The sequence below is a fragment of the Hyla sarda genome, unplaced genomic scaffold (genome assembly GCF_029499605.1).
Source record: "Hyla sarda isolate aHylSar1 unplaced genomic scaffold, aHylSar1.hap1 scaffold_564, whole genome shotgun sequence".
Taxonomy (NCBI): domain Eukaryota; kingdom Metazoa; phylum Chordata; class Amphibia; order Anura; family Hylidae; genus Hyla; species Hyla sarda.
In genome coordinates this window covers 62,013-87,152 of record NW_026610576.1, presented here as the reverse complement: position 1 = coordinate 87,152, position 25,140 = coordinate 62,013, and the positions used below count along the sequence as shown (strand labels likewise).

Below are 25,140 nucleotides of genomic sequence, written 5' to 3'. Positions count from 1 at the left end.
AGCAATAATGGTATGGGTTTAGGTTCTGCTGTGTGTACTGGTGGTTGACTGCCCCCCAGCCCAGAGTGTGCATGGAAAATTGTCTGGCAGCCTCCCTGACAGCAAGCAGTGATAGTGCCCATGAAGGGGACCTTGTTGGGCCCGCCCCTTTCACGGTTATCGCTTCTCGGCCTTTTGGCTAAGATCAAGTGTAGTATCTGTTCTTATCAGTTTAATATCTGATACGTCCCCTATCTGGGGACCATATATTAAATGGATTTTTGAGAACGGGGGCCGATTTCGAAGCTTGCTTCCGTCGCCCTATGCATTGACCCGATATGGCAGTATCTTCGGGTACAGTGCACCACCCCCTTACAGGGTTAAAAAGAAAGATTCCTACTTTCATTGCTACCTGCTTGCTGGCTAGCCAGCTAGCCAGCCCTGTGGGCCTTGCTGCTGCTGCTGCAGCCAAAAAACAAAAGGTGGTGCTGCTGCTGCTTCTGCTGCTTCTGCTTCTGCTTGTGTCTGGCCGCTGTTGGAGCGTCCAGGCACAGGACTTCTGCTGCTGCTGACTAAATGGCCTCCTTAATTGGATCATTTGAGTAGCCAGCACACCTGTGCAGGTAGGGCATGACATGATAGGCAGCTGCCTTGATAGCGGGTGGGTGCTGAATGTTCCTAATTGACAAAATAAGATTAATGCTTATGAAGAAATATAAAATCTCATCCCTTCCCCAATATCGCGCCACACCCCTACCCCTTAATTCCCTGGTTGAACTTGATGGACATATGTCTTTTTTCGACCGTACTAACTATGTAACTATGTAACATAACATGGGGGGGGTCTCCTGGCTGTTCACACAGGTGTGTCATTGCTGTACATTGACCATGCATTGCTTCTGTGGTATTGCAAAGGCAAAGACAAATGCTTCCAGCCATCCATTGCACTAATGGATTGGTCATCAGCTGGCTGTCTATGTCCCGCATCAATATAGACCAAAGTACAGAGGGTTAGGCTATGCTATTGTGCACCTACCTGATGCATCAGAAGGTGCGAGGCCCTTGCTAAATTCTGTGCACAGACTTTGAGATCTATACTTTAGACTGTATCTAAACCTGCTCCAACATGGACTGACATTCTGGCCTACTTTCAGCCGATGCGACTTGTCTGTCGCTGAACAGTCGCTTTTTATGTATTCAGCACCTATGTATAATGTTGTAAAAATGCTCTAGAAGCTAAAGTCGCAGAAATGTCACACATATTTGGCCTGCAACTTTCTGTGCGACAAATTCAGACAGGAAAAATCAGTATAAATCCTTAGAAAATTATCCCCCAGTGTCTCCATCTGCTGGCGGTATTGAATAAGCATTGCTGCACTGATGGGGTATGCATTAGACGAAAAAAAAGAAGAAAAAGAAGAATAATACGCCCAGAAAAGAGGCGAAAAGGAGAAAAACGTAAAAAAACGTGAAAAAAAAGTAAGAGGAAGAGAAGGGAAAAAAAGGTGGAAATGGGTTTAAAAGTGATTTCGGCGGAGAAATATATATATATATATATATATATATATATATATATATATATACGCGCACACACACACATATATATAAACGTATTCTCCGTTGAGATATTGCAGCCGCTGCTGTGTCCAGGCCCAGGAGCCTTAGCACTGTGCTGTGATGTCACTCAATACCACTGACATCACTAGGTGTAAACAACATCTCTCCTTTGCTGTGCATGTGACTATGGAGCTGTTTGGTGATGTCGTCTATTATGGCCTTCATAGAAGCAACAGGAGATTGTTGCATCCATCTAGAACCCTCAGAACTACAGTGCTATGATGTCACTCACTTCCACAGGCCTTGCAGAGTGTAAACAACAACAACCCAGCTTTGTTGTGTATGTAACCATAGGGATTTGTGATGTCACCTAGAACCTTCACAGCAGCGACAGCTTTATGAGGAGCATCAGCACTGCTCTGCCTGAGCAGAACCATCACCGCCATAGGTTGTCAAATAACCCGGATTTAACCCACACAGGTAAGTCCAATGGGGTGCAGGCATGTCCTCTATGCTTACAGCTTCCCGTGGGTGTTGGTTTGATACCGTTTGGGGACAGCCAAGGAGGCATCTGCAGGCAACAAAGGTAGGTGTGTGCTTGTGTGTGTGTTTCCTATGCAGATCCTAAGCCCAGTGTCACATGCAAGTAGGAGGAGTAAGAAGGGTTCCTGGCAAATCCGGGTTATGGATTGCATTTAAAAAGGCCCCGTGGGAGTGCAATGGGCCCCTGTCTTGCTGCTTAGCAATAATGGTATGGGTTTAGGTTCTGCTGTGTGTACTGGTGGTTGACTGCCCCCCAGCCCAGAGTGTGCATGGAAAATTGTCTGGCAGCCTCCCTGACAGCAAGCAGTGATAGTGCCCATGAAGGGGACCTTGTTGGGCCCGCCCCTTTCACGGTTATCGCTTCTCGGCCTTTTGGCTAAGATCAAGTGTAGTATCTGTTCTTATCAGTTTAATATCTGATACGTCCCTATAATGTCTCCGCTGTCTCGTGGACACAGCTTCACATCAAGTTTATACCGAATCTCAAGGAAAGACACGCTGGTTGCTTAACTGATGTAATCTTTACTGAGATATAATGAACACGCGCGGTAAAACTGTAAAACAAACATATGAAAGACAAATGTAAGCATGGCTATTCAAGTGCCTTACATTATGCATAGCTAATACATAGATAGTCTAACATGTGCTCACTTACTACACACTGAAAACACATTATCTATCTACAAATGCCGAGCATCTCTCTACACAAGGTAACTAGCAATTCCTTACTCACAGGCTTTGGTATTTATCAGATTTGCAGTCTGTATTAGCTTTAAGAAGTCCTGTGGATCTGGTCACTGTGGTGGCTGGAGCTGAAATGAATGAGACATGCCGGAGCTAGCCCTATGTTTTAGAGAGAAGGCCCGCCTCTAGGCTTCAAGAAAATGGAGGGTCTTAAAGGAACAGACCCTGCTGAGTGCCAAGCATGTAAAATACATTGCGAAGGCAGCACACTCCCCACCTGGCATACTTTTTGTTATGCCACTAACCCTTGGACAGAAGTAAAACTACTTCAGAAATTGGCCTTGCATACACTTTGGGAATGCCCTGTCTAACAATCCTAACTTCAACCTTTCTAACTCTAGCATCACTACTAGGATCAGTCCCCACAATGAGTCCAATAGGCCACTCGTTCCTGTGGGCCTGAGAGTCTTTCAGTAGGACAAAGTCTCCAACTTGTAAATTGGGCTTGTCATCTTGCCATTTCTTGCGTGGCTGGAATATCACCAGGTATTCCTGTCTCCACCTCTTCCAGAAAATGTCCGCAAGACTTTGAACTTGTTTCCTTTGCTTGGTGTACAAGTCCTTGAGCGAATTGTGTTGAGAAATCTCTTCCGTTTTCAGAAGGCCTTGGATTTCTTCTTTAAAGACTTCCTGCTGGATGCATCTGATGATCGTGACCTTAAGTTTTCCGATTGCACGGGTCAGCGACTTCCAGCTGGAAAACCTTTCAAATCTATGAGCGCCCAGACTGTCTCTTGTAACTATAGTCCTACAAACTGTCACTTGAGGTCTTACCTCTTTGTCTTGATCTGGTTCTATGAGCTGAAAGGTCTCTACCTGAGTAGTTTCTTTGGTTTCTGGTTTACGAAGAAAGGATGGACCTACGAACCAGTTAGTTTGCTTGAGCGCAGCGGCTGGCACTAGTCTCGTCCCATGATCAGCTGGGTTCTTGTCTGTGCTGATGTGATGCCACTGTTCTGGACTTGTAGACTTTCTGATACGTGTCACTCTGTTGGCCACGTATGTATAAAATCTTCTTGAAGCATTGTGAATATATCCTAACACAATCTTGCTGTCTGTATAAAAGTTAATTGTATGGATCTCGATGTCCAGTTCTGTTGTAATCATGTCTGCCATCTCTACAGCTAAGACAGCAGCACAAAGTTCTAGACGTGGGACAGTGTGAGCGGGTCTAGGAGCCAGCTTAGATTTTCCCATGATGAACCCGACATGGCTTTGTCCCTCAGTGTCTATTACCCTAAGGTAGGCGACAGATGCGATAGCCATAGTGGAGGCGTCAGAGAATATGCATATTTCTCTTCTCTTTGTAGCAGACAAGGAAACAGATACGTATGGTCTAGGGATGTTGAGTTGTTCAAGCTCTAACAATGAGTCTTTCCACAACTTCCACTGCATTTCCTTCTCTTCAGGTAGAGGTATGTCCCAGTCACTTTGTTCTTGCTCAGTAGTGATCTGTCTCAAAAGAGCTTTGCCTTGCATGATGATGGGTGCTACGAACCCCAGGGGGTCGTAAAGACTGTTGACTGTAGATAGGACACCTCTTTTTGTGAATGGCTTCTCTTCTCTGGAGACCCTGAAGGTGAAACTGTCAGTCTTCAGGTCCCAACTAATCCCAAGACTTCTTTGCAAGGGTGGTGATTCTGTTCCTAGATCCAAGTCTTTGAGGTCTTTAACACGGTCTTCCATTGGAAATGCTTCCATGACTTTGTTGCTGTTGGAAGCTACCTTGTTCAGTCTTATGTTGGATTCTGCCAACATTTCTCTTGTACTTTTCAGGACGTTGATAGCTTCTTCGTTGCTGGAGAAAGAAGCAAGTCCATCATCTACGTAGAAGTTCTTCATGACGAACTGTGTGGCTTCTTGACCACGTCTTTCACCTTGCTGTGCTGCTCGTCTCAGGTTGTAGATAGCTACAGCTGGAGAAGGGCTGTTTCCAAACACATGTACCTTCATCCTGTACTCTGTGATTTCTTTGTTAAAGTCATTGTCTGCATACCACAGGAATCTTAAGTAGTCTCTGTGATCTTCACGAACAAGGAAACAGTAGAACATCTGTTGTACGTCTGCTGTCACTGCTATGAGTTCTTTTCTGAACCTGATGAGTACTCCAAGGAGTGTGTTGTTCAGGTCAGGTCCACTGAGAAGGACATCATTTAGTGAGATGCCTTTGTGCTTCGCACTAGAGTCAAATACTACACGTATCTGGCCTGGTTTCTGAGGATGGTACACCCCAAATATTGGTAAGTACCAATGTTCTTGGTTCTTTTGTAGTGGTGGTGCCCTTTCAGCTTGATCGTTATCAAAGATCTTCTGCATGAAGGCTTGGAAGTGTTTCTTCATATTTGGCTTTCTTTGTAGCATGTGCTGTAACAAGGTGAAGCGTTTCTCTGCTTGTACCTTGTTGTCAGGAAGGTGATGGCGTGGTGACCGGAAGGGTAGAGGGGCTACCCAGCTGCCTGATTTGTCTCTGAAGACTTCTCTGTCCATGATCTCAAGGAAGAGAGTATCTTCCACAGAGGGTGCTGGCTTGTCATCGTCTCGTGTTCTTTCAAACACCTTACATCCCAGTTCATCTGTATCTCCAGTTGAGGCTAAGTCTTCCATGCACCTCTGGATACTCTGATGATATATTGGGTTAACAAGTCTCTCTTTAATGTGTAGACTGTTGGTACATGGGCAAAGACAAGATGTACGACCATTCTGTAACAGATGTGTTCTGTAGACATTTACCTTTTCTGGTTTGTGGAGTCCGTCTAGACATACTTCTCCAACGATGACCCATCCGAGATCAAGGCGTTGTGCAAATGGTGCATTGTGTGGCCCATTGTACTGTTCTCTGACTTTGTGCAGTCTGAGGATATCTCTCCCAAGTAGAAGGATGATTGCAGCATCTGGATCTAGTGCTGGTATCTGGTCTGCTATTCGCACCAGATGGGGGTGATGACGAGCAACTTCAGGTGTGGGGATCTCTGACCTGTCGTCTGGTATCTCATCACATTCTATGAGGGTAGGAAGAGTCACCTTTGTCTTTCCATCTAATGACTCAATGATGTAGTTGTTTGCTCTTCTCCCTGTTGTCTCTACAACTCCAGAACAAGTCTTCAGGGTGTATGGAGTTGGACTTCCTTTGTCACCGAAGAGGTCAAAGAACTCTGTTTTTGCCAGAGATCTGTTACTCTGTTCATCCAAGACTGTGTACATCTTGATTGCTTTTTCTCTGAAGCCTGCAGGATACACCTTGACTAAGCATATCTTGGAACATGATCTGGGGCGGCCCTGCTCTGTACAGATCTCAGTACACTTTGAGGTTACTGCTGGCGTTGTACTCTCGCCTTGCTCCCCACCATGATCTTCTTGAGTTGCTGGAACTTCTTGTTTCCATGGTGGTGGTCCTGGGTGCAGTGCTGACAGGTGTTTGTCACTGTTGCACTCTGTGCATTTTATTGTTTTTGTACAGTCTTTTGCAAGATGCTGAATTGAAGCGCAACATCTGAAACAAATGTGATTGTCTTTAAGGTAAGCTTTGCGCTCTTCTAATGTCTTACTTCTGAAACTGCGACATTTTCTTAGTGGATGAGGCTTGTTGTGGATAAGACATATTTTGTCTGGCTCCTCAACTTTCTTACTTGTGTTGTCTTCCTGATTGACTGCAGACTCAGGCGAGACTTCTGTCTTCCGTACAGAAACTGTTGCTCTGCGTTCTTTGTAAGGCGTTGGATGTTTTTGCTCTACCTTTGGGGAGCTTGCAGTTCTCTTGTTCAGGAAAGCAAAGCTTGGATCATTGCGTGTTTCAGCTTGGTCTACGATGAATTCAGCAAGGAAGGCAAATGGTGGAAATGCGACTCGATGATCTTTCTTGTATCTTGATGCTTGAGTGACCCACCTTTCTTGCAAGTTGAAAGGAAGTTTCTCGATTATGGGATCAACTCCACGTGCTGTATCTAAGTATGAGAGACCTGGCAGATATCCACTAGACTTAGCGGCTTCTATTTCTAAGAGTAGGTCCCCAAACCCTCTCAGCTTTTGATTGTCTTTGTTTGTCATTCTTGGATAGTTTTCTATCCTCTTCAGAAGAGCATCTTCAATCACTTCAGGTGACCCATAGCAGTGTTCTAGTCTCCTCCACACCATTGCAAGTCCTGCTGCTGCGTCATGAACATGTACTGATCTGATTCTTTGGGCTTGCTCAGTGGACTCTGTTCCTAGCCATTTGACGAGCAGATCAAGCTTTTCTCTGTCTGTCAGATCTAAGTCTTGGGTACCGCTTAGGAAAGATGACTTCCAGGCCCAGTAGTTTTCTGGACGGTCATCGAATTTCATGAGACCAGCGCTCACTATCTCACGGCGCATCAGGAATCTTGCTACCTCTGTAGCTCTTGCTGCATCTGGTGAATACTTCCTGGGTGTAAACTCAGGGTATGGCTGCGGCTGGTAAGGCTGATGAGGTACTTGACTAAGTCTGCTTTGTTCTCCTCTGTTGTAAGTCTTTCTGCTATAATCCAGACTTGTATTTGCTTGAGGAGGGAGTACATCAGCATCCGTTTGCACTCTTGTCAGGTTGGCAGATTGGTCTCTGAGCATGCAACCACTTGACTTCCTACCCTGAGGTTCTAATTCAGTCTTGCAGTGTTGCATAGTATCAAAGTTGCTTATTGATGGTCTTGGTGCATAATTGAACTGCTGGTCAGTGTACATGGTTGCTTGTGACTGTATGTACTCACGGGTACGTTGGCTTGCGCTGAGGGGTGACATCTGGGTTTCTATGTCAGCGAACTGAGCTTCGGCAGCCCTTGTGAGAACTTCTGCCTCGGCTAAGGCTGCTGCAGCGTTTTTCTGCTGTTGCAGTAAGTGTAAAGATGCTTGCACTTCAGCTTGTTCTTTCATCAATTCAGCTTCCTGCTTTGCATAGGACGCCATTGCACAAGCTGCCTCTGCTTTCGCTCTTGCCTTAGTTGCTATGGCGCTAGCGGATGACAGGCTGGTGGTGCTTGAGTGTCTAGAACTATGGCGTTTAAATCTTGATGCATCGGCGCTAACCGAAGTTAGATTTGTTTGACTGGACGCTCTAGACAATGTTGTGCACCTAGATCTACTTCTTGGGAAGGTGTCTTCCTCTTTATAGGAGCATTGAGGGTTAACTGTCAGAGTGCTGTTCTCTGGGTTCTGCATCTTGATTTAGCTGGCAGCGTAGATAATGATGATGACTGGACACAGCACAGCGGTGATATAGCACGTGAGAGAATTAGTTTCACTTTCTAGTGCTTCGCGCCCTTACTCCGACACAGACTGCAGGGCACAGGATTTATGAGTCTTTTTTACTGCTGCGGACGATTCAAAGCTGATTAACTGCTTCTGATAACGTTTTAAAAGCCTTTTTACTATAATGTCTCCGCTGTCTCGTGGACACAGCTTCACATCAAGTTTATACCGAATCTCAAGGAAAGACACGCTGGTTGCTTAACTGATGTAATCTTTACTGAGATATAATGAACACGCGCGGTAAAACTGTAAAACAAACATATGAAAGACAAATGTAAGCATGGCTATTCAAGTGCCTTACATTATGCATAGCTAATACATAGATAGTCTAACATGTGCTCACTTACTACACACTGAAAACACATTATCTATCTACAAATGCCGAGCATCTCTCTACACAAGGTAACTAGCAATTCCTTACTCACAGGCTTTGGTATTTATCAGATTTGCAGTCTGTATTAGCTTTAAGAAGTCCTGTGGATCTGGTCACTGTGGTGGCTGGAGCTGAAATGAATGAGACATGCCGGAGCTAGCCCTATGTTTTAGAGAGAAGGCCCGCCTCTAGGCTTCAAGAAAATGGAGGGTCTTAAAGGAACAGACCCTGCTGAGTGCCAAGCATGTAAAATACATTGCGAAGGCAGCACAGTCCCCTATCTGGGGACCATATATTAAATGGATTTTTGAGAACGGGGGCCGATTTCGAAGCTTGCTTCCGTCGCCCTATGCATTGACCCGATATGGCAGTATCTTCGGGTACAGTGCACCACCCCCTTACAGGGTTAAAAAGAAAGATTCCTACTTTCATTGCTACCTGCTTGCTGGCTAGCCAGCTAGCCAGCCCTGTGGGCCTTGCTGCTGCTGCTGCAGCCAAAAAACAAAAGGTGGTGCTGCTGCTGCTTCTGCTGCTTCTGCTTCTGCTTGTGTCTGGCCGCTGTTGGAGCGTCCAGGCACAGGACTTCTGCTGCTGCTGACTAAATGGCCTCCTTAATTGGATCATTTGAGTAGCCAGCACACCTGTGCAGGTAGGGCATGACATGATAGGCAGCTGCCTTGATAGCGGGTGGGTGCTGAATGTTCCTAATTGACAAAATAAGATTAATGCTTATGAAGAAATATAAAATCTCATCCTATCCCCAATATCGCGCCACACCCCTACCCCTTAATTCCCTGGTTGAACTTGATGGACATATGTCTTTTTTCGACCGTACTAACTATGTAACTATGTAACATAACATGGGGGGGGTCTCCTGGCTGTTCACACAGGTGTGTCATTGCTGTACATTGACCATGCATTGCTTCTGTGGTATTGCAAAGGCAAAGACAAATGCTTCCAGCCATCCATTGCACTAATGGATTGGTCATCAGCTGGCTGTCTATGTCCCGCATCAATATAGACCAAAGTACAGAGGGTTAGGCTATGCTATTGTGCACCTACCTGATGCATCAGAAGGTGCGAGGCCCTTGCTAAATTCTGTGCACAGACTTTGAGATCTATACTTTAGACTGTATCTAAACCTGCTCCAACATGGACTGACATTCTGGCCTACTTTCAGCCGATGCGACTTGTCTGTCGCTGAACAGTCGCTTTTTATGTATTCAGCACCTATGTATAATGTTGTAAAAATGCTCTAGAAGCTAAAGTCGCAGAAATGTCACACATATTTGGCCTGCAACTTTCTGTGCGACAAATTCAGACAGGAAAAATCAGTATAAATCCTTAGAAAATTATCCCCCAGTGTCTCCATCTGCTGGCGGTATTGAATAAGCATTGCTGCACTGATGGGGTATGCATTAGACGAAAAAAAAGAAGAAAAAGAAGAATAATACGCCCAGAAAAGAGGCGAAAAGGAGAAAAACGTAAAAAAACGTGAAAAAAAAGTAAGAGGAAGAGAAGGGAAAAAAAGGTGGAAATGGGTTTAAAAGTGATTTCGGCGGAGAAATATATATATATATATATATATATATATATATATATATATATATATACGCGCACACACACACATATATATAAACGTATTCTCCGTTGAGATATTGCAGCCGCTGCTGTGTCCAGGCCCAGGAGCCTCAGCACTGTGCTGTGATGTCACTCAATACCACTGACATCACTAGGTGTAAACAACATCTCTCCTTTGCTGTGTATGTGACTATGGAGCTGTTTGGTGATGTCGTCTATTATGGCCTTCATAGAAGCAACAGGAGATTGTTGCATCCATCTAGAACCCTCAGAACTACAGTGCTATGATGTCACTCACTTCCACAGGCCTTGCAGAGTGTAAACAACAACAACCCAGCTTTGTTGTGTATGTAACCATAGGGATTTGTGATGTCACCTAGAACCTTCACAGCAGCGACAGCTTTATGAGGAGCATCAGCACTGCTCTGCCTGAGCAGAACCATCACCGCCATAGGTTGTCAAATAACCCGGATTTAACCCACACAGGTAAGTCCAATGGGGTGCAGGCATGTCCTCTATGCTTACAGCTTCCCGTGGGTGTTGGTTTGATACCGTTTGGGGACAGCCAAGGAGGCATCTGCAGGCAACAAAGGTAGGTGTGTGCTTGTGTGTGTGTTTCCTATGCAGATCCTAAGCCCAGTGTCACATGCAAGTAGGAGGAGTAAGAAGGGTTCCTGGCAAATCCGGGTTATGGATTGCATTTAAAAAGGCCCCGTGGGAGTGCAATGGGCCCCTGTCTTGCTGCTTAGCAATAATGGTATGGGTTTAGGTTCTGCTGTGTGTACTGGTGGTTGACTGCCCCCCAGCCCAGAGTGTGCATGGAAAATTGTCTGGCAGCCTCCCTGACAGCAAGCAGTGATAGTGCCCATGAAGGGGACCTTGTTGGGCCCGCCCCTTTCACGGTTATCGCTTCTCGGCCTTTTGGCTAAGATCAAGTGTAGTATCTGTTCTTATCAGTTTAATATCTGATACGTCCCCTATCTGGGGACCATATATTAAATGGATTTTTGAGAACGGGGGCCGATTTCGAAGCTTGCTTCCGTCGCCCTATGCATTGACCCGATATGGCAGTATCTTCGGGTACAGTGCACCACCCCCTTACAGGGTTAAAAAGAAAGATTCCTACTTTCATTGCTACCTGCTTGCTGGCTAGCCAGCTAGCCAGCCCTGTGGGCCTTGCTGCTGCTGCTGCAGCCAAAAAACAAAAGGTGGTGCTGCTGCTGCTTCTGCTGCTTCTGCTTCTGCTTGTGTCTGGCCGCTGTTGGAGCGTCCAGGCACAGGACTTCTGCTGCTGCTGACTAAATGGCCTCCTTAATTGGATCATTTGAGTAGCCAGCACACCTGTGCAGGTAGGGCATGACATGATAGGCAGCTGCCTTGATAGCGGGTGGGTGCTGAATGTTCCTAATTGACAAAATAAGATTAATGCTTATGAAGAAATATAAAATCTCATCCCTTCCCCAATATCGCGCCACACCCCTACCCCTTAATTCCCTGGTTGAACTTGATGGACATATGTCTTTTTTCGACCGTACTAACTATGTAACTATGTAACATAACATGGGGGGGGTCTCCTGGCTGTTCACACAGGTGTGTCATTGCTGTACATTGACCATGCATTGCTTCTGTGGTATTGCAAAGGCAAAGACAAATGCTTCCAGCCATCCATTGCACTAATGGATTGGTCATCAGCTGGCTGTCTATGTCCCGCATCAATATAGACCAAAGTACAGAGGGTTAGGCTATGCTATTGTGCACCTACCTGATGCATCAGAAGGTGCGAGGCCCTTGCTAAATTCTGTGCACAGACTTTGAGATCTATACTTTAGACTGTATCTAAACCTGCTCCAACATGGACTGACATTCTGGCCTACTTTCAGCCGATGCGACTTGTCTGTCGCTGAACAGTCGCTTTTTATGTATTCAGCACCTATGTATAATGTTGTAAAAATGCTCTAGAAGCTAAAGTCGCAGAAATGTCACACATATTTGGCCTGCAACTTTCTGTGCGACAAATTCAGACAGGAAAAATCAGTATAAATCCTTAGAAAATTATCCCCCAGTGTCTCCATCTGCTGGCGGTATTGAATAAGCATTGCTGCACTGATGGGGTATGCATTAGACGAAAAAAAAGAAGAAAAAGAAGAATAATACGCCCAGAAAAGAGGCGAAAAGGAGAAAAACGTAAAAAAACGTGAAAAAAAAGTAAGAGGAAGAGAAGGGAAAAAAAGGTGGAAATGGGTTTAAAAGTGATTTCGGCGGAGAAATATATATATATATATATATATATATATATATATACGCGCACACACACACATATATATAAACGTATTCTCCGTTGAGATATTGCAGCCGCTGCTGTGTCCAGGCCCAGGAGCCTTAGCACTGTGCTGTGATGTCACTCAATACCACTGACATCACTAGGTGTAAACAACATCTCTCCTTTGCTGTGTATGTGACTATGGAGCTGTTTGGTGATGTCGTCTATTATGGCCTTCATAGAAGCAACAGGAGATTGTTGCATCCATCTAGAACCCTCAGAACTACAGTGCTATGATGTCACTCACTTCCACAGGCCTTGCAGAGTGTAAACAACAACAACCCAGCTTTGTTGTGTATGTAACCATAGGGATTTGTGATGTCACCTAGAACCTTCACAGCAGCGACAGCTTTATGAGGAGCATCAGCACTGCTCTGCCTGAGCAGAACCATCACCGCCATAGGTTGTCAAATAACCCGGATTTAACCCACACAGGTAAGTCCAATGGGGTGCAGGCATGTCCTCTATGCTTACAGCTTCCCGTGGGTGTTGGTTTGATACCGTTTGGGGACAGCCAAGGAGGCATCTGCAGGCAACAAAGGTAGGTGTGTGCTTGTGTGTGTGTTTCCTATGCAGATCCTAAGCCCAGTGTCACATGCAAGTAGGAGGAGTAAGAAGGGTTCCTGGCAAATCCGGGTTATGGATTGCATTTAAAAAGGCCCCGTGGGAGTGCAATGGGCCCCTGTCTTGCTGCTTAGCAATAATGGTATGGGTTTAGGTTCTGCTGTGTGTACTGGTGGTTGACTGCCCCCCAGCCCAGAGTGTGCATGGAAAATTGTCTGGCAGCCTCCCTGACAGCAAGCAGTGATAGTGCCCATGAAGGGGACCTTGTTGGGCCCGCCCCTTTCACGGTTATCGCTTCTCGGCCTTTTGGCTAAGATCAAGTGTAGTATCTGTTCTTATCAGTTTAATATCTGATACGTCCCCTATCTGGGGACCATATATTAAATGGATTTTTGAGAACGGGGGCCGATTTCGAAGCTTGCTTCCTTCGCCCTATGCATTGACCCGATATGGCAGTATCTTCGGGTACAGTGCACCACCCCCTTACAGGGTTAAAAAGAAAGATTCCTACTTTCATTGCTACCTGCTTGCTGGCTAGCCAGCTAGCCAGCCCTGTGGGCCTTGCTGCTGCTGCTGCAGCCAAAAAACAAAAGGTGGTGCTGCTGCTGCTTCTGCTGCTTCTGCTTCTGCTTGTGTCTGGCCGCTGTTGGAGCGTCCAGGCACAGGACTTCTGCTGCTGCTGACTAAATGGCCTCCTTAATTGGATCATTTGAGTAGCCAGCACACCTGTGCAGGTAGGGCATGACATGATAGGCAGCTGCCTTGATAGCGGGTGGGTGCTGAATGTTCCTAATTGACAAAATAAGATTAATGCTTATGAAGAAATATAAAATCTCAACCCTTCCCCAATATCGCGCCACACCCCTACCCCTTAATTCCCTGGTTGAACTTGATGGACATATGTCTTTTTTCGACCGTACTAACTATGTAACTATGTAACATAACATGGGGGGGGTCTCCTGGCTGTTCACACAGGTGTGTCATTGCTGTACATTGACCATGCATTGCTTCTGTGGTATTGCAAAGGCAAAGACAAATGCTTCCAGCCATCCATTGCACTAATGGATTGGTCATCAGCTGGCTGTCTATGTCCCGCATCAATATAGACCAAAGTACAGAGGGTTAGGCTATGCTATTGTGCACCTACCTGATGCATCAGAAGGTGCGAGGCCCTTGCTAAATTCTGTGCACAGACTTTGAGATCTATACTTTAGACTGTATCTAAACCTGCTCCAACATGGACTGACATTCTGGCCTACTTTCAGCCGATGCGACTTGTCTGTCGCTGAACAGTCGCTTTTTATGTATTCAGCACCTATGTATAATGTTGTAAAAATGCTCTAGAAGCTAAAGTCGCAGAAATGTCACACATATTTGGCCTGCAACTTTCTGTGCGACAAATTCAGACAGGAAAAATCAGTATAAATCCTTAGAAAATTATCCCCCAGTGTCTCCATCTGCTGGCGGTATTGAATAAGCATTGCTGCACTGATGGGGTATGCATTAGACGAAAAAAAAGAAGAAAAAGAAGAATAATACGCCCAGAAAAGAGGCGAAAAGGAGAAAAACGTAAAAAAACGTGAAAAAAAAGTAAGAGGAAGAGAAGGGAAAAAAAGGTGGAAATGGGTTTAAAAGTGATTTCGGCGGAGAAATATATATATATATATATATATATATATATATATATATACGCGCACACACACACATATATATAAACGTATTCTCCGTTGAGATATTGCAGCCGCTGCTGTGTCCAGGCCCAGGAGCCTTAGCACTGTGCTGTGATGTCACTCAATACCACTGACATCACTAGGTGTAAACAACATCTCTCCTTTGCTGTGTATGTGACTATGGAGCTGTTTGGTGATGTCGTCTATTATGGCCTTCATAGAAGCAACAGGAGATTGTTGCATCCATCTAGAACCCTCAGAACTACAGTGCTATGATGTCACTCACTTCCACAGGCCTTGCAGAGTGTAAACAACAACAACCCAGCTTTGTTGTGTATGTAACCATAGGGATTTGTGATGTCACCTAGAACCTTCACAGCAGCGACAGCTTTATGAGGAGCATCAGCACTGCTCTGCCTGAGCAGAACCATCACCGCCATAGGTTGTCAAATAACCCGGATTTAACCCACACAGGTAAGTCCAATGGGGTGCAGGCATGTCCTCTATGCTTACAGCTTCCCGTGGGTGTTGGTTTGATACCGTTTGGGGACAGCCAAGGAGGCATCTGCAGGCAACAAAGGTAGGTGTGTGCTTGTGTGTGTGTTTCCTATGCAGATCCTAAGCCCAGTGTCACATGCAAGTAGGAGGAGTAAGAAGGGTTCCTGGCAAATCCGGGTTATGGATTGCATTTAAAAAGGCCCCGTGGGAGTGCAATGGGCCCCTGTCTTGCTGCTTAGCAATAATGGTATGGGTTTAGGTTCTGCTGTGTGTACTGGTGGTTGACTGCCCCCCAGCCCAGAGTGTGCATGGAAAATTGTCTGGCAGCCTCCCTGACAGCAAGCAGTGATAGTGCCCATGAAGGGGACCTTGTTGGGCCCGCCCCTTTCACGGTTATCGCTTCTCGGCCTTTTGGCTAAGATCAAGTGTAGTATCTGTTCTTATCAGTTTAATATCTGATACGTCCCCTATCTGGGGACCATATATTAAATGGATTTTTGAGAACGGGGGCCGATTTCGAAGCTTGCTTCCTTCGCCCTATGCATTGACCCGATATGGCAGTATCTTCGGGTACAGTGCACCACCCCCTTACAGGGTTAAAAAGAAAGATTCCTACTTTCATTGCTACCTGCTTGCTGGCTAGCCAGCTAGCCAGCCCTGTGGGCCTTGCTGCTGCTGCTGCAGCCAAAAAACAAAAGGTGGTGGTGCTGCTGCTTCTGCTGCTTCTGCTTCTGCTTGTGTCTGGCCGCTGTTGGAGCGTCCAGGCACAGGACTTCTGCTGCTGCTGACTAAATGGCCTCCTTAATTGGATCATTTGAGTAGCCAGCACACCTGTGCAGGTAGGGCATGACATGATAGGCAGCTGCCTTGATAGCGGGTGGGTGCTGAATGTTCCTAATTGACAAAATAAGATTAATGCTTATGAAGAAATATAAAATCTCATCCCTTCCCCAATATCGCGCCACACCCCTACCCCTTAATTCCCTGGTTGAACTTGATGGACATATGTCTTTTTTCGACCGTACTAACTATGTAACTATGTAACATAACATGGGGGGGGTCTCCTGGCTGTTCACACAGGTGTGTCATTGCTGTACATTGACCATGCATTGCTTCTGTGGTATTGCAAAGGCAAAGACAAATGCTTCCAGCCATCCATTGCACTAATGGATTGGTCATCAGCTGGCTGTCTATGTCCCGCATCAATATAGACCAAAGTACAGAGGGTTAGGCTATGCTATTGTGCACCTACCTGATGCATCAGAAGGTGCGAGGCCCTTGCTAAATTCTGTGCACAGACTTTGAGATCTATACTTTAGACTGTATCTAAACCTGCTCCAACATGGACTGACATTCTGGCCTACTTTCAGCCGATGCGACTTGTCTGTCGCTGAACAGTCGCTTTTTATTTATTCAGCACCTATGTATAATGTTGTAAAAATGCTCTAGAAGCTAAAGTCGCAGAAATGTCACACATATTTGGCCTGCAACTTTCTGTGCGACAAATTCAGACAGGAAAAATCAGTATAAATCCTTAGAAAATTATCCCCCAGTGTCTCCATCTGCTGGCGGTATTGAATAAGCATTGCTGCACTGATGGGGTATGCATTAGACGAAAAAAAAGAAGAAAAAGAAGAATAATACGCCCAGAAAAGAGGCGAAAAGGAGAAAAACGTAAAAAAACGTGAAAAAAAAGTAAGAGGAAGAGAAGGGAAAAAAAGGTGGAAATGGGTTTAAAAGTGATTTCGGCGGAGAAATATATATATATATATATATATATATATATATATATATATATACGCGCACACACACACATATATATAAACGTATTCTCCGTTGAGATATTGCAGCCGCTGCTGTGTCCAGGCCCAGGAGCCTCAGCACTGTGCTGTGATGTCACTCAATACCACTGACATCACTAGGTGTAAACAACATCTCTCCTTTGCTGTGTATGTGACTATGGAGCTGTTTGGTGATGTCGTCTATTATGGCCTTCATAGAAGCAACAGGAGATTGTTGCATCCATCTAGAACCCTCAGAACTACAGTGCTATGATGTCACTCACTTCCACAGGCCTTGCAGAGTGTAAACAACAACAACCCAGCTTTGTTGTGTATGTAACCATAGGGATTTGTGATGTCACCTAGAACCTTCACAGCAGCGACAGCTTTATGAGGAGCATCAGCACTGCTCTGCCTGAGCAGAACCATCACCGCCATAGGTTGTCAAATAACCCGGATTTAACCCACACAGGTAAGTCCAATGGGGTGCAGGCATGTCCTCTATGCTTACAGCTTCCCGTGGGTGTTGGTTTGATACCGTTTGGGGACAGCCAAGGAGGCATCTGCAGGCAACAAAGGTAGGTGTGTGCTTGTGTGTGTGTTTCCTATGCAGATCCTAAGCCCAGTGTCACATGCAAGTAGGAGGAGTAAGAAGGGTTCCTGGCAAATCCGGGTTATGGATTGCATTTAAAAAGGCCCCGTGGGAGTGCAATGGGCCCCTGTCTTGCTGCTTAGCAATAATGGTATGGGTTTAGGTTCTGCTGTGTGTACTGGTGGTTGACTGCCCCCCAGCCCAGAGTGTGCATGGAAAATTGTCTGGCAGCCTCCCTGACAGCAAGCAGTGATAGTGCCCATGAAGGGGACCTTGTTGGGCCCGCCCCTTTCACGGTTATCGCTTCTCGGCCTTTTGGCTAAGATCAAGTGTAGTATCTGTTCTTATCAGTTTAATATCTGATACGTCCCCTATCTGGGGACCATATATTAAATGGATTTTTGAGAACGGGGGCCGATTTCGAAGCTTGCTTCCGTCGCCCTATGCATTGACCCGATATGGCAGTATCTTCGGGTACAGTGCACCACCCCCTTACAGGGTTAAAAAGAAAGATTCCTACTTTCATTGCTACCTGCTTGCTGGCTAGCCAGCTAGCCAGCCCTGTGGGCCTTGCTGCTGCTGCTGCAGCCAAAAAACAAAAGGTGGTGCTGCTGCTGCTTCTGCTGCTTCTGCTTCTGCTTGTGTCTGGCCGCTGTTGGAGCGTCCAGGCACAGGACTTCTGCTGCTGCTGACTAAATGGCCTCCTTAATTGGATCATTTGAGTAGCCAGCACACCTGTGCAGGTAGGGCATGACATGATAGGCAGCTGCCTTGATAGCGGGTGGGTGCTGAATGTTCCTAATTGACAAAATAAGATTAATGCTTATGAAGAAATATAAAATCTCATCCCTTCCCCAATATCGCGCCACACCCCTACCCCTTAATTCCCTGGTTGAACTTGATGGACATATGTCTTTTTTCCACCGTACTAACTATGTAACTATGTAACATAACATGGGGGGGGTCTCCTGGCTGTTCACACAGGTGTGTCATTGCTGTACATTGACCATGCATTGCTTCTGTGGTATTGCAAAGGCAAAGACAAATGCTTCCAGCCATCCATTGCACTAATGGATTGGTCATCAGCTGGCTGTCTATGTCCCGCATCAATATAGACCAAAGTACAGAGGGTTAGGCTATGCTATTGTGCACCTACCTGATGCATCAGAAGGTGCGAGGCCCTTGCTAAATTCTGTGCACAGACTTTGAGATCTATACTTTAGACTGTATCTAAACCTGCTCCAACATGGACTGACATTCTGGCCTACTTTCAGCCGATGCGACTTGTCTGTCGCTGAACAGTCGCTTTTTATGTATTCAGCACCTATGTATAATGTTGTAAAAATGCTCTAGAAGCTAAAGTCGCAGAAATGTCACACATATTTGGCCTGCAACTTTCTGTGCGACAAATTCAGACAGGAAAAATCAGTATAAATCCTTAGAAAATTATCCCCCAGTGTCTCCATCTGCTGGCGGTATTGAATAAGCATTGCTGCACTGATGGGGTATGCATTAGACGAAAAAAAAGAAGAAAAAGAAGAATAATACGCCCAGAAAAGAGGCGAAAAGGAGAAAAACGTAAAAAAACGTGAAAAAAAAGTAAGAGGAAGAGAAGGGAAAAAAAGGTGGAAATGGGTTTAAAAGTGATTTCGGCGGAGAAATATATATATATATATATATATATATATATATATATATATATATATACGCGCACACACACACATATATATAAACGTATTCTCCGTTGAGATATTGCAGCCGCTGCTGTGTCCAGGCCCAGGAGCCTTAGCACTGTGCTGTGATGTCACTCAATACCACTGACATCACTAGGTGTAAACAACATCTCTCCTTTGCTGTGTATGTGACTATGGAGCTGTTTGGTGATGTCGTCTATTATGGCCTTCATAGAAGCAACAGGAGATTGTTGCATCCATCTAGAACCCTCAGAACTACAGTGCTATGATGTCACTCACTTCCACAGGCCTTGCAGAGTGTAAACAACAACAACCCAGCTTTGTTGTGTATGTAACCATAGGGATTTGTGATGTCACCTAGAACCTTCACAGCAGCGACAGCTTTATGAGGAGCATCAGCACTGCTCTGCCTGAGCAGAACCATCACCGCCATAGGTTGTCAAATAACCCGGATTTAACCCACACAGGTAAGTCCAATGGGGTGCAGGCATGTCCTCTATGCTTACAGCTTCCCGTGGGTGTTGGTTTGATACCGTTTGGGGACAGCCAAGGAGGCATCTGCAGGCAACAAAGGTAGGTGTGTGCTTGTGTGTGTGTTTCCTATGCAGATCCTAAGCCCAGTGTCACATGCAAGTAGGAGGAGTAAGAAGGGTTCCTGGCAAATCCGGGTTATGGATTGCATTTAAAAAGGCCCCGTGGGAGTGCAATGGGCCCCTGTCTTGCTGCTTAGCAATAATGGTATGGGTTTAGGTTCTGCTGTGTGTACTGGTGGTTGACTGCCCCCCAGCCCAGAGTGTGCATGGAAAATTGTCTGGCAGCCTCCCTGACAGCAAGCAGTGATAGTGCCCATGAAGGGGACCTTGTTGGGCCCGCCCCTTTCACGGTTATCGCTTCTCGGCCTTTTGGCTAAGATCAAGTGTAGTATCTGTTCTTATCAGTTTAATATCTGATACGTCCCCTATCTGGGGACCATATATTAAATGGATTTTTGAGAACGGGGGCCGATTTCGAAGCTTGCTTCCGTCGCCCTATGCATTGACCCGATATGGCAGTATCTTCGGGTACAGTGCACCACCCCCTTACAGGGTTAAAAAGAAAGATTCCTACTTTCATTGCTACCTGCTTGCTGGCTAGCCAGCTAGCCAGCCCTGTGGGCCTTGCTGCTGCTGCTGCAGCCAAAAAACAAAAGGTGGTGCTGCTGCTGCTTCTGCTGCTTCTGCTTCTGCTTGTGTCTGGCCGCTGTTGGAGCGTCCAGGCACAGGACTTCTGCTGCTGCTGACTAAATGGCCTCCTTAATTGGATCATTTGAGTAGCCAGCACACCTGTGCAGGTAGGGCATGACATGATAGGCAGCTGCCTTGATAGCGGGTGGGTGCTGAATGTTCCTAATTGACAAAATAAGATTAATGCTTATGAAGAAATATAAAATCTCATCCCTTCCCCAATATCGCGCCACACCCCTACCCCTTAATTCCCTGGTTGAACTTGATGGACATATGTCTTTTTTCGACCGTACTAACTATGTAACTATGTAACATAACATGGGGGGGGTCTCCTGGCTGTTCACACAGGTGTGTCATTGCTGTACATTGACCATGCGTTGCTTCTGTGGTATTGCAAAGGCAAAGACAAATGCTTCCAGCCATCCATTGCACTAATGGATTGGTCATCAGCTGGCTGTCTATGTCCCGCATCAATATAGACCAAAGTACAGAGGGTTAGGCTATGCTATTGTGCACCTACCTGATGCATCAGAAGGTGCGAGGCCCTTGCTAAATTCTGTGCACAGACTTTGAGATCTATACTTTAGACTGTATCTAAACCTGCTCCAACATGGACTGACATTCTGGCCTACTTTCAGCCGATGCGACTTGTCTGTCGCTGAACAGTCGCTTTTTATGTATTCAGCACCTATGTATAATGTTGTAAAAATGCTCTAGAAGCTAAAGTCGCAGAAATGTCACACATATTTGGCCTGCAACTTTCTGTGCGACAAATTCAGACAGGAAAAATCAGTATAAATCCTTAGAAAATTATCCCCCAGTGTCTCCATCTGCTGGCGGTATTGAATAAGCATTGCTGCACTGATGGGGTATGCATTAGACGAAAAAAAAGAAGAAAAAGAAGAATAATACGCCCAGAAAAGAGGCGAAAAGGAGAAAAACGTAAAAAAACGTGAAAAAAAAGTAAGAGGAAGAGAAGGGAAAAAAAGGTGGAAATGGGTTTAAAAGTGATTTCGGCGGAGAAATATATATATATATATATATATATATATATATATATATATATATATACGCGCACACACACACATATATATAAACGTATTCTCCGTTGAGATATTGCAGCCGCTGCTGTGTCCAGGCCCAGGAGCCTTAGCACTGTGCTGTGATGTCACTCAATACCACTGACATTACTAGGTGTAAACAACATCTCTCCTTTGCTGTGTATGTGACTATGGAGCTGTTTGGTGATGTCGTCTATTATGGCCTTCATAGAAGCAACAGGAGATTGTTGCATCCATCTAGAACCCTCAGAACTACAGTGCTATGATGTCACTCACTTCCACAGGCCTTGCAGAGTGTAAACTACAACAACCCAGCTTTGTTGTGTATGTAACCATAGGGATTTGTGATGTCACCTAGAACCTTCACAGCAGCGACAGCTTTATGAGGAGCATCAGCACTGCTCTGCCTGAGCAGAACCATCACCGCCATAGGTTGTCAAATAACCCGGATTTAACCCACACAGGTAAGTCCAATGGGGTGCAGGCATGTCCTCTATGCTTACAGCTTCCCGTGGGTGTTGGTTTGATACCGTTTGGGGACAGCCAAGGAGGCATCTGCAGGCAACAAAGGTAGGTGTGTGCTTGTGTGTGTGTTTCCTATGCAGATCCTAAGCCCAGTGTCACATGCAAGTAGGAGGAGTAAGAAGGGTTCCTGGCAAATCCGGGTTATGGATTGCATTTAAAAAGGCCCCGTGGGAGTGCAATGGGCCCCTGTCTTGCTGCTTAGCAATAATGGTATGGGTTTAGGTTCTGCTGTGTGTACTGGTGGTTGACTGCCCCCCAGCCCAGAGTGTGCATGGAAAATTGTCTGGCAGCCTCCCTGACAGCAAGCAGTGATAGTGCCCATGAAGGGGACCTTGTTGGGCCCGCCCCTTTCACGGTTATCGCTTCTCGGCCTTTTGGCTAAGATCAAGTGTAGTATCTGTTCTTATCAGTTTAATATCTGATACGTCCCCTATCTGGGGACCATATATTAAATGGATTTTTGAGAACGGGGGCCGATTTCGAAGCTTGCTTCCGTCGCCCTATGCATTGACCCGATATGGCAGTATCTTCGGGTACAGTGCACCACCCCCTTACAGGGTTAAAAAGAAAGATTCCTACTTTCATTGCTACCTGCTTGCTGGCTAGCCAGCTAGCCAGCCCTGTGGGCCTTGCTGCTGCTGCTGCAGCCAAAAAACAAAAGGTGGTGCTGCTGCTGCTTCTGCTGCTTCTGCTTGTGTCTGGCCGCTGTTGGAGCGTCCAGGCACAGGACTTCTGCTGCTGCTGACTAAATGGCCTCCTTAATTGGATCATTTGAGTAGCCAGCACACCTGTGCAGGTAGGGCATGACATGATAGGCAGCTGCCTTGATAGCGGGTGGGTGCTGAATGTTCCTAATTGACAAAATAAGATTAATGCTTATGAAGAAATATAAAATCTCATCCCTTCCCCAATATCGCGCCACACCCCTACCCCTTAATTCCCTGGTTGAACTTGATGGACATATGTCTTTTTTCGACCGTACTAACTATGTAACTATGTAACATAACATGGGGGGGGTCTCCTGGCTGTTCACACAGGTGTGTCATTGCTGTACATTGACCATGCATTGCTTCTGTGGTATTGCAAAGGCAAAGACAAATGCTTCCAGCCATCCATTGCACTAATGGATTGGTCATCAGCTGGCTGTCTATGTCCCGCATCAATATAGACCAAAGTACAGAGGGTTAGGCTATGCTATTGTGCACCTACCTGATGCATCAGAAGGTGTGAGGCCCTTGCTAAATTCTGTGCACAGACTTTGAGATCTATACTTTAGACTGTATCTAAACCTGCTCCAACATGGACTGACATTCTGGCCTACTTTCAGCCGATGCGACTTGTCTGTCGCTGAACAGTCGCTTTTTATGTATTCAGCACCTATGTATAATGTTGTAAAAATGCTCTAGAAGCTAAAGTCGCAGAAATGTCACACATATTTGGCCTGCAACTTTCTGTGCGACAAATTCAGACAGGAAAAATCAGTATAAATCCTTAGAAAATTATCCCCCAGTGTCTCCATCTGCTGGCGGTATTGAATAAGCATTGCTGCACTGATGGGGTATGCATTAGACGAAAAAAAAGAAGAAAAAGAAGAATAATACGCCCAGAAAAGAGGCGAAAAGGAGAAAAATGTAAAAAAACGTGAAAAAAAAGTAAGAGGAAGAGAAGGGAAAAAAAGGTGGAAATGGGTTTAAAAGTGATTTCGGCAGAGAAATATATATATATATATATATATATATATATATATATATATATATACGCGCACACACACACATATATATAAACGTATTCTCCGTTGAGATATTGCAGCCGCTGCTGTGTCCAGGCCCAGGAGCCTTAGCACTGTGCTGTGATGTCACTCAATACCACTGACATCACTAGGTGTAAACAACATCTCTCCTTTGCTGTGTATGTGACTATGGAGCTGTTTGGTGATGTCGTCTATTATGGCCTTCATAGAAGCAACAGGAGATTGTTGCATCCATCTAGAACCCTCAGAACTACAGTGCTATGATGTCACTCACTTCCACAGGCCTTGCAGAGTGTAAACAACAACAACCCAGCTTTGTTGTGTATGTAACCATAGGGATTTGTGATGTCACCTAGAACCTTCACAGCAGCGACAGCTTTATGAGGAGCATCAGCACTGCTCTGCCTGAGCAGAACCATCACCGCCATAGGTTGTCAAATAACCCGGATTTAACCCACACAGGTAAGTCCAATGGGGTGCAGGCATGTCCTCTATGCTTACAGCTTCCCGTGGGTGTTGGTTTGATACCGTTTGGGGACAGCCAAGGAGGCATCTGCAGGCAACAAAGGTAGGTGTGTGCTTGTGTGTGTGTTTCCTATGCAGATCCTAAGCCCAGTGTCACATGCAAGTAGGAGGAGTAAGAAGGGTTCCTGGCAAATCCGGGTTATGGATTGCATTTAAAAAGGCCCCGTGGGAGTGCAATGGGCCCCTGTCTTGCTGCTTAGCAATAATGGTATGGGTTTAGGTTCTGCTGTGTGTACTGGTGGTTGACTGCCCCCCAGCCCAGAGTGTGCATGGAAAATTGTCTGGCAGCCTCCCTGACAGCAAGCAGTGATAGTGCCCATGAAGGGGACCTTGTTGGGCCCGCCCCTTTCACGGTTATCGCTTCTCGGCCTTTTGGCTAAGATCAAGTGTAGTATCTGTTCTTATCAGTTTAATATCTGATACGTCCCCTATCTGGGGACCATATATTAAATGGATTTTTGAGAACGGGGGCCGATTTCGAAGCTTGCTTCCGTCGCCCTATGCATTGACCCGATATGGCAGTATCTTCGGGTACAGTGCACCACCCCCTTACAGGGTTAAAAAGAAAGATTCCTACTTTCATTGCTACCTGCTTGCTGGCTAGCCAGCTAGCCAGCCCTGTGGGCCTTGCTGCTGCTGCTGCAGCCAAAAAACAAAAGGTGGTGCTGCTGCTGCTTCTGCTGCTTCTGCTTCTGCTTGTGTCTGGCCGCTGTTGGAGCGTCCAGGCACAGGACTTCTGCTGCTGCTGACTAAATGGCCTCCTTAATTGGATCATTTGAGTAGCCAGCACACCTGTGCAGGTAGGGCATGACATGATAGGCAGCTGCCTTGATAGCGGGTGGGTGCTGAATGTTCCTAATTGACAAAATAAGATTAATGCTTATGAAGAAATATAAAATCT

At 45.7% G+C, this 25,140-nt stretch overlaps 1 protein-coding gene, 8 non-coding genes and 2 pseudogenes across 9 annotated transcripts; 10 read left to right on the top strand and 1 right to left on the bottom strand.

Moving 5' to 3' along the window:
- The first annotated feature begins 158 nt into the window (after positions 1–158).
- Positions 159–349, top strand: LOC130340009 (U2 spliceosomal RNA). Its single transcript, XR_008880220.1, has one exon. It is a non-coding gene; the product is annotated as a U2 spliceosomal RNA (small nuclear RNA).
- Positions 350–2,435: 2,086 nt separating this feature from the next.
- Positions 2,436–2,565, top strand: LOC130339977 (U2 spliceosomal RNA; annotated as a pseudogene).
- A 44-nt stretch (positions 2,566–2,609) lies between these two features.
- LOC130339930 (uncharacterized) lies at positions 2,610–8,713 on the bottom strand. The gene is made up of 2 exons (XM_056554116.1): positions 8,508–8,713; positions 2,610–8,328 (listed from the first exon to the last, which is right to left on the bottom strand). Exon 2 carries the CDS (start codon positions 7,990–7,992, stop codon positions 3,064–3,066), a length of 4,929 nt encoding a protein of 1,642 aa, XP_056410091.1. The 5' UTR covers positions 7,993–8,328; positions 8,508–8,713; the 3' UTR covers positions 2,610–3,063.
- Positions 8,714–8,732: 19 nt separating this feature from the next.
- LOC130339979 (U2 spliceosomal RNA) lies at positions 8,733–8,851 on the top strand (annotated as a pseudogene).
- Positions 8,852–10,941: 2,090 nt separating this feature from the next.
- LOC130340008 (U2 spliceosomal RNA) lies at positions 10,942–11,132 on the top strand. Its single transcript, XR_008880219.1, has one exon. It is a non-coding gene; the product is annotated as a U2 spliceosomal RNA (small nuclear RNA).
- A 2,078-nt stretch (positions 11,133–13,210) lies between these two features.
- LOC130339989 (U2 spliceosomal RNA) lies at positions 13,211–13,401 on the top strand. Its single transcript, XR_008880202.1, has one exon. It is a non-coding gene; the product is annotated as a U2 spliceosomal RNA (small nuclear RNA).
- A 2,082-nt stretch (positions 13,402–15,483) lies between these two features.
- On the top strand, positions 15,484–15,674 carry LOC130339931 (U2 spliceosomal RNA). Its single transcript, XR_008880156.1, has one exon. It is a non-coding gene; the product is annotated as a U2 spliceosomal RNA (small nuclear RNA).
- Positions 15,675–17,760: 2,086 nt separating this feature from the next.
- Positions 17,761–17,951, top strand: LOC130340007 (U2 spliceosomal RNA). The gene has a single exon (XR_008880218.1). It is a non-coding gene; the product is annotated as a U2 spliceosomal RNA (small nuclear RNA).
- Positions 17,952–20,041: 2,090 nt separating this feature from the next.
- Positions 20,042–20,232, top strand: LOC130340006 (U2 spliceosomal RNA). The gene has a single exon (XR_008880217.1). It is a non-coding gene; the product is annotated as a U2 spliceosomal RNA (small nuclear RNA).
- Positions 20,233–22,322: 2,090 nt separating this feature from the next.
- Positions 22,323–22,513, top strand: LOC130340005 (U2 spliceosomal RNA). The gene has a single exon (XR_008880216.1). It is a non-coding gene; the product is annotated as a U2 spliceosomal RNA (small nuclear RNA).
- A 2,082-nt stretch (positions 22,514–24,595) lies between these two features.
- On the top strand, positions 24,596–24,786 carry LOC130340004 (U2 spliceosomal RNA). Its single transcript, XR_008880215.1, has one exon. It is a non-coding gene; the product is annotated as a U2 spliceosomal RNA (small nuclear RNA).
- Positions 24,787–25,140: the final 354 nt, after the last annotated feature.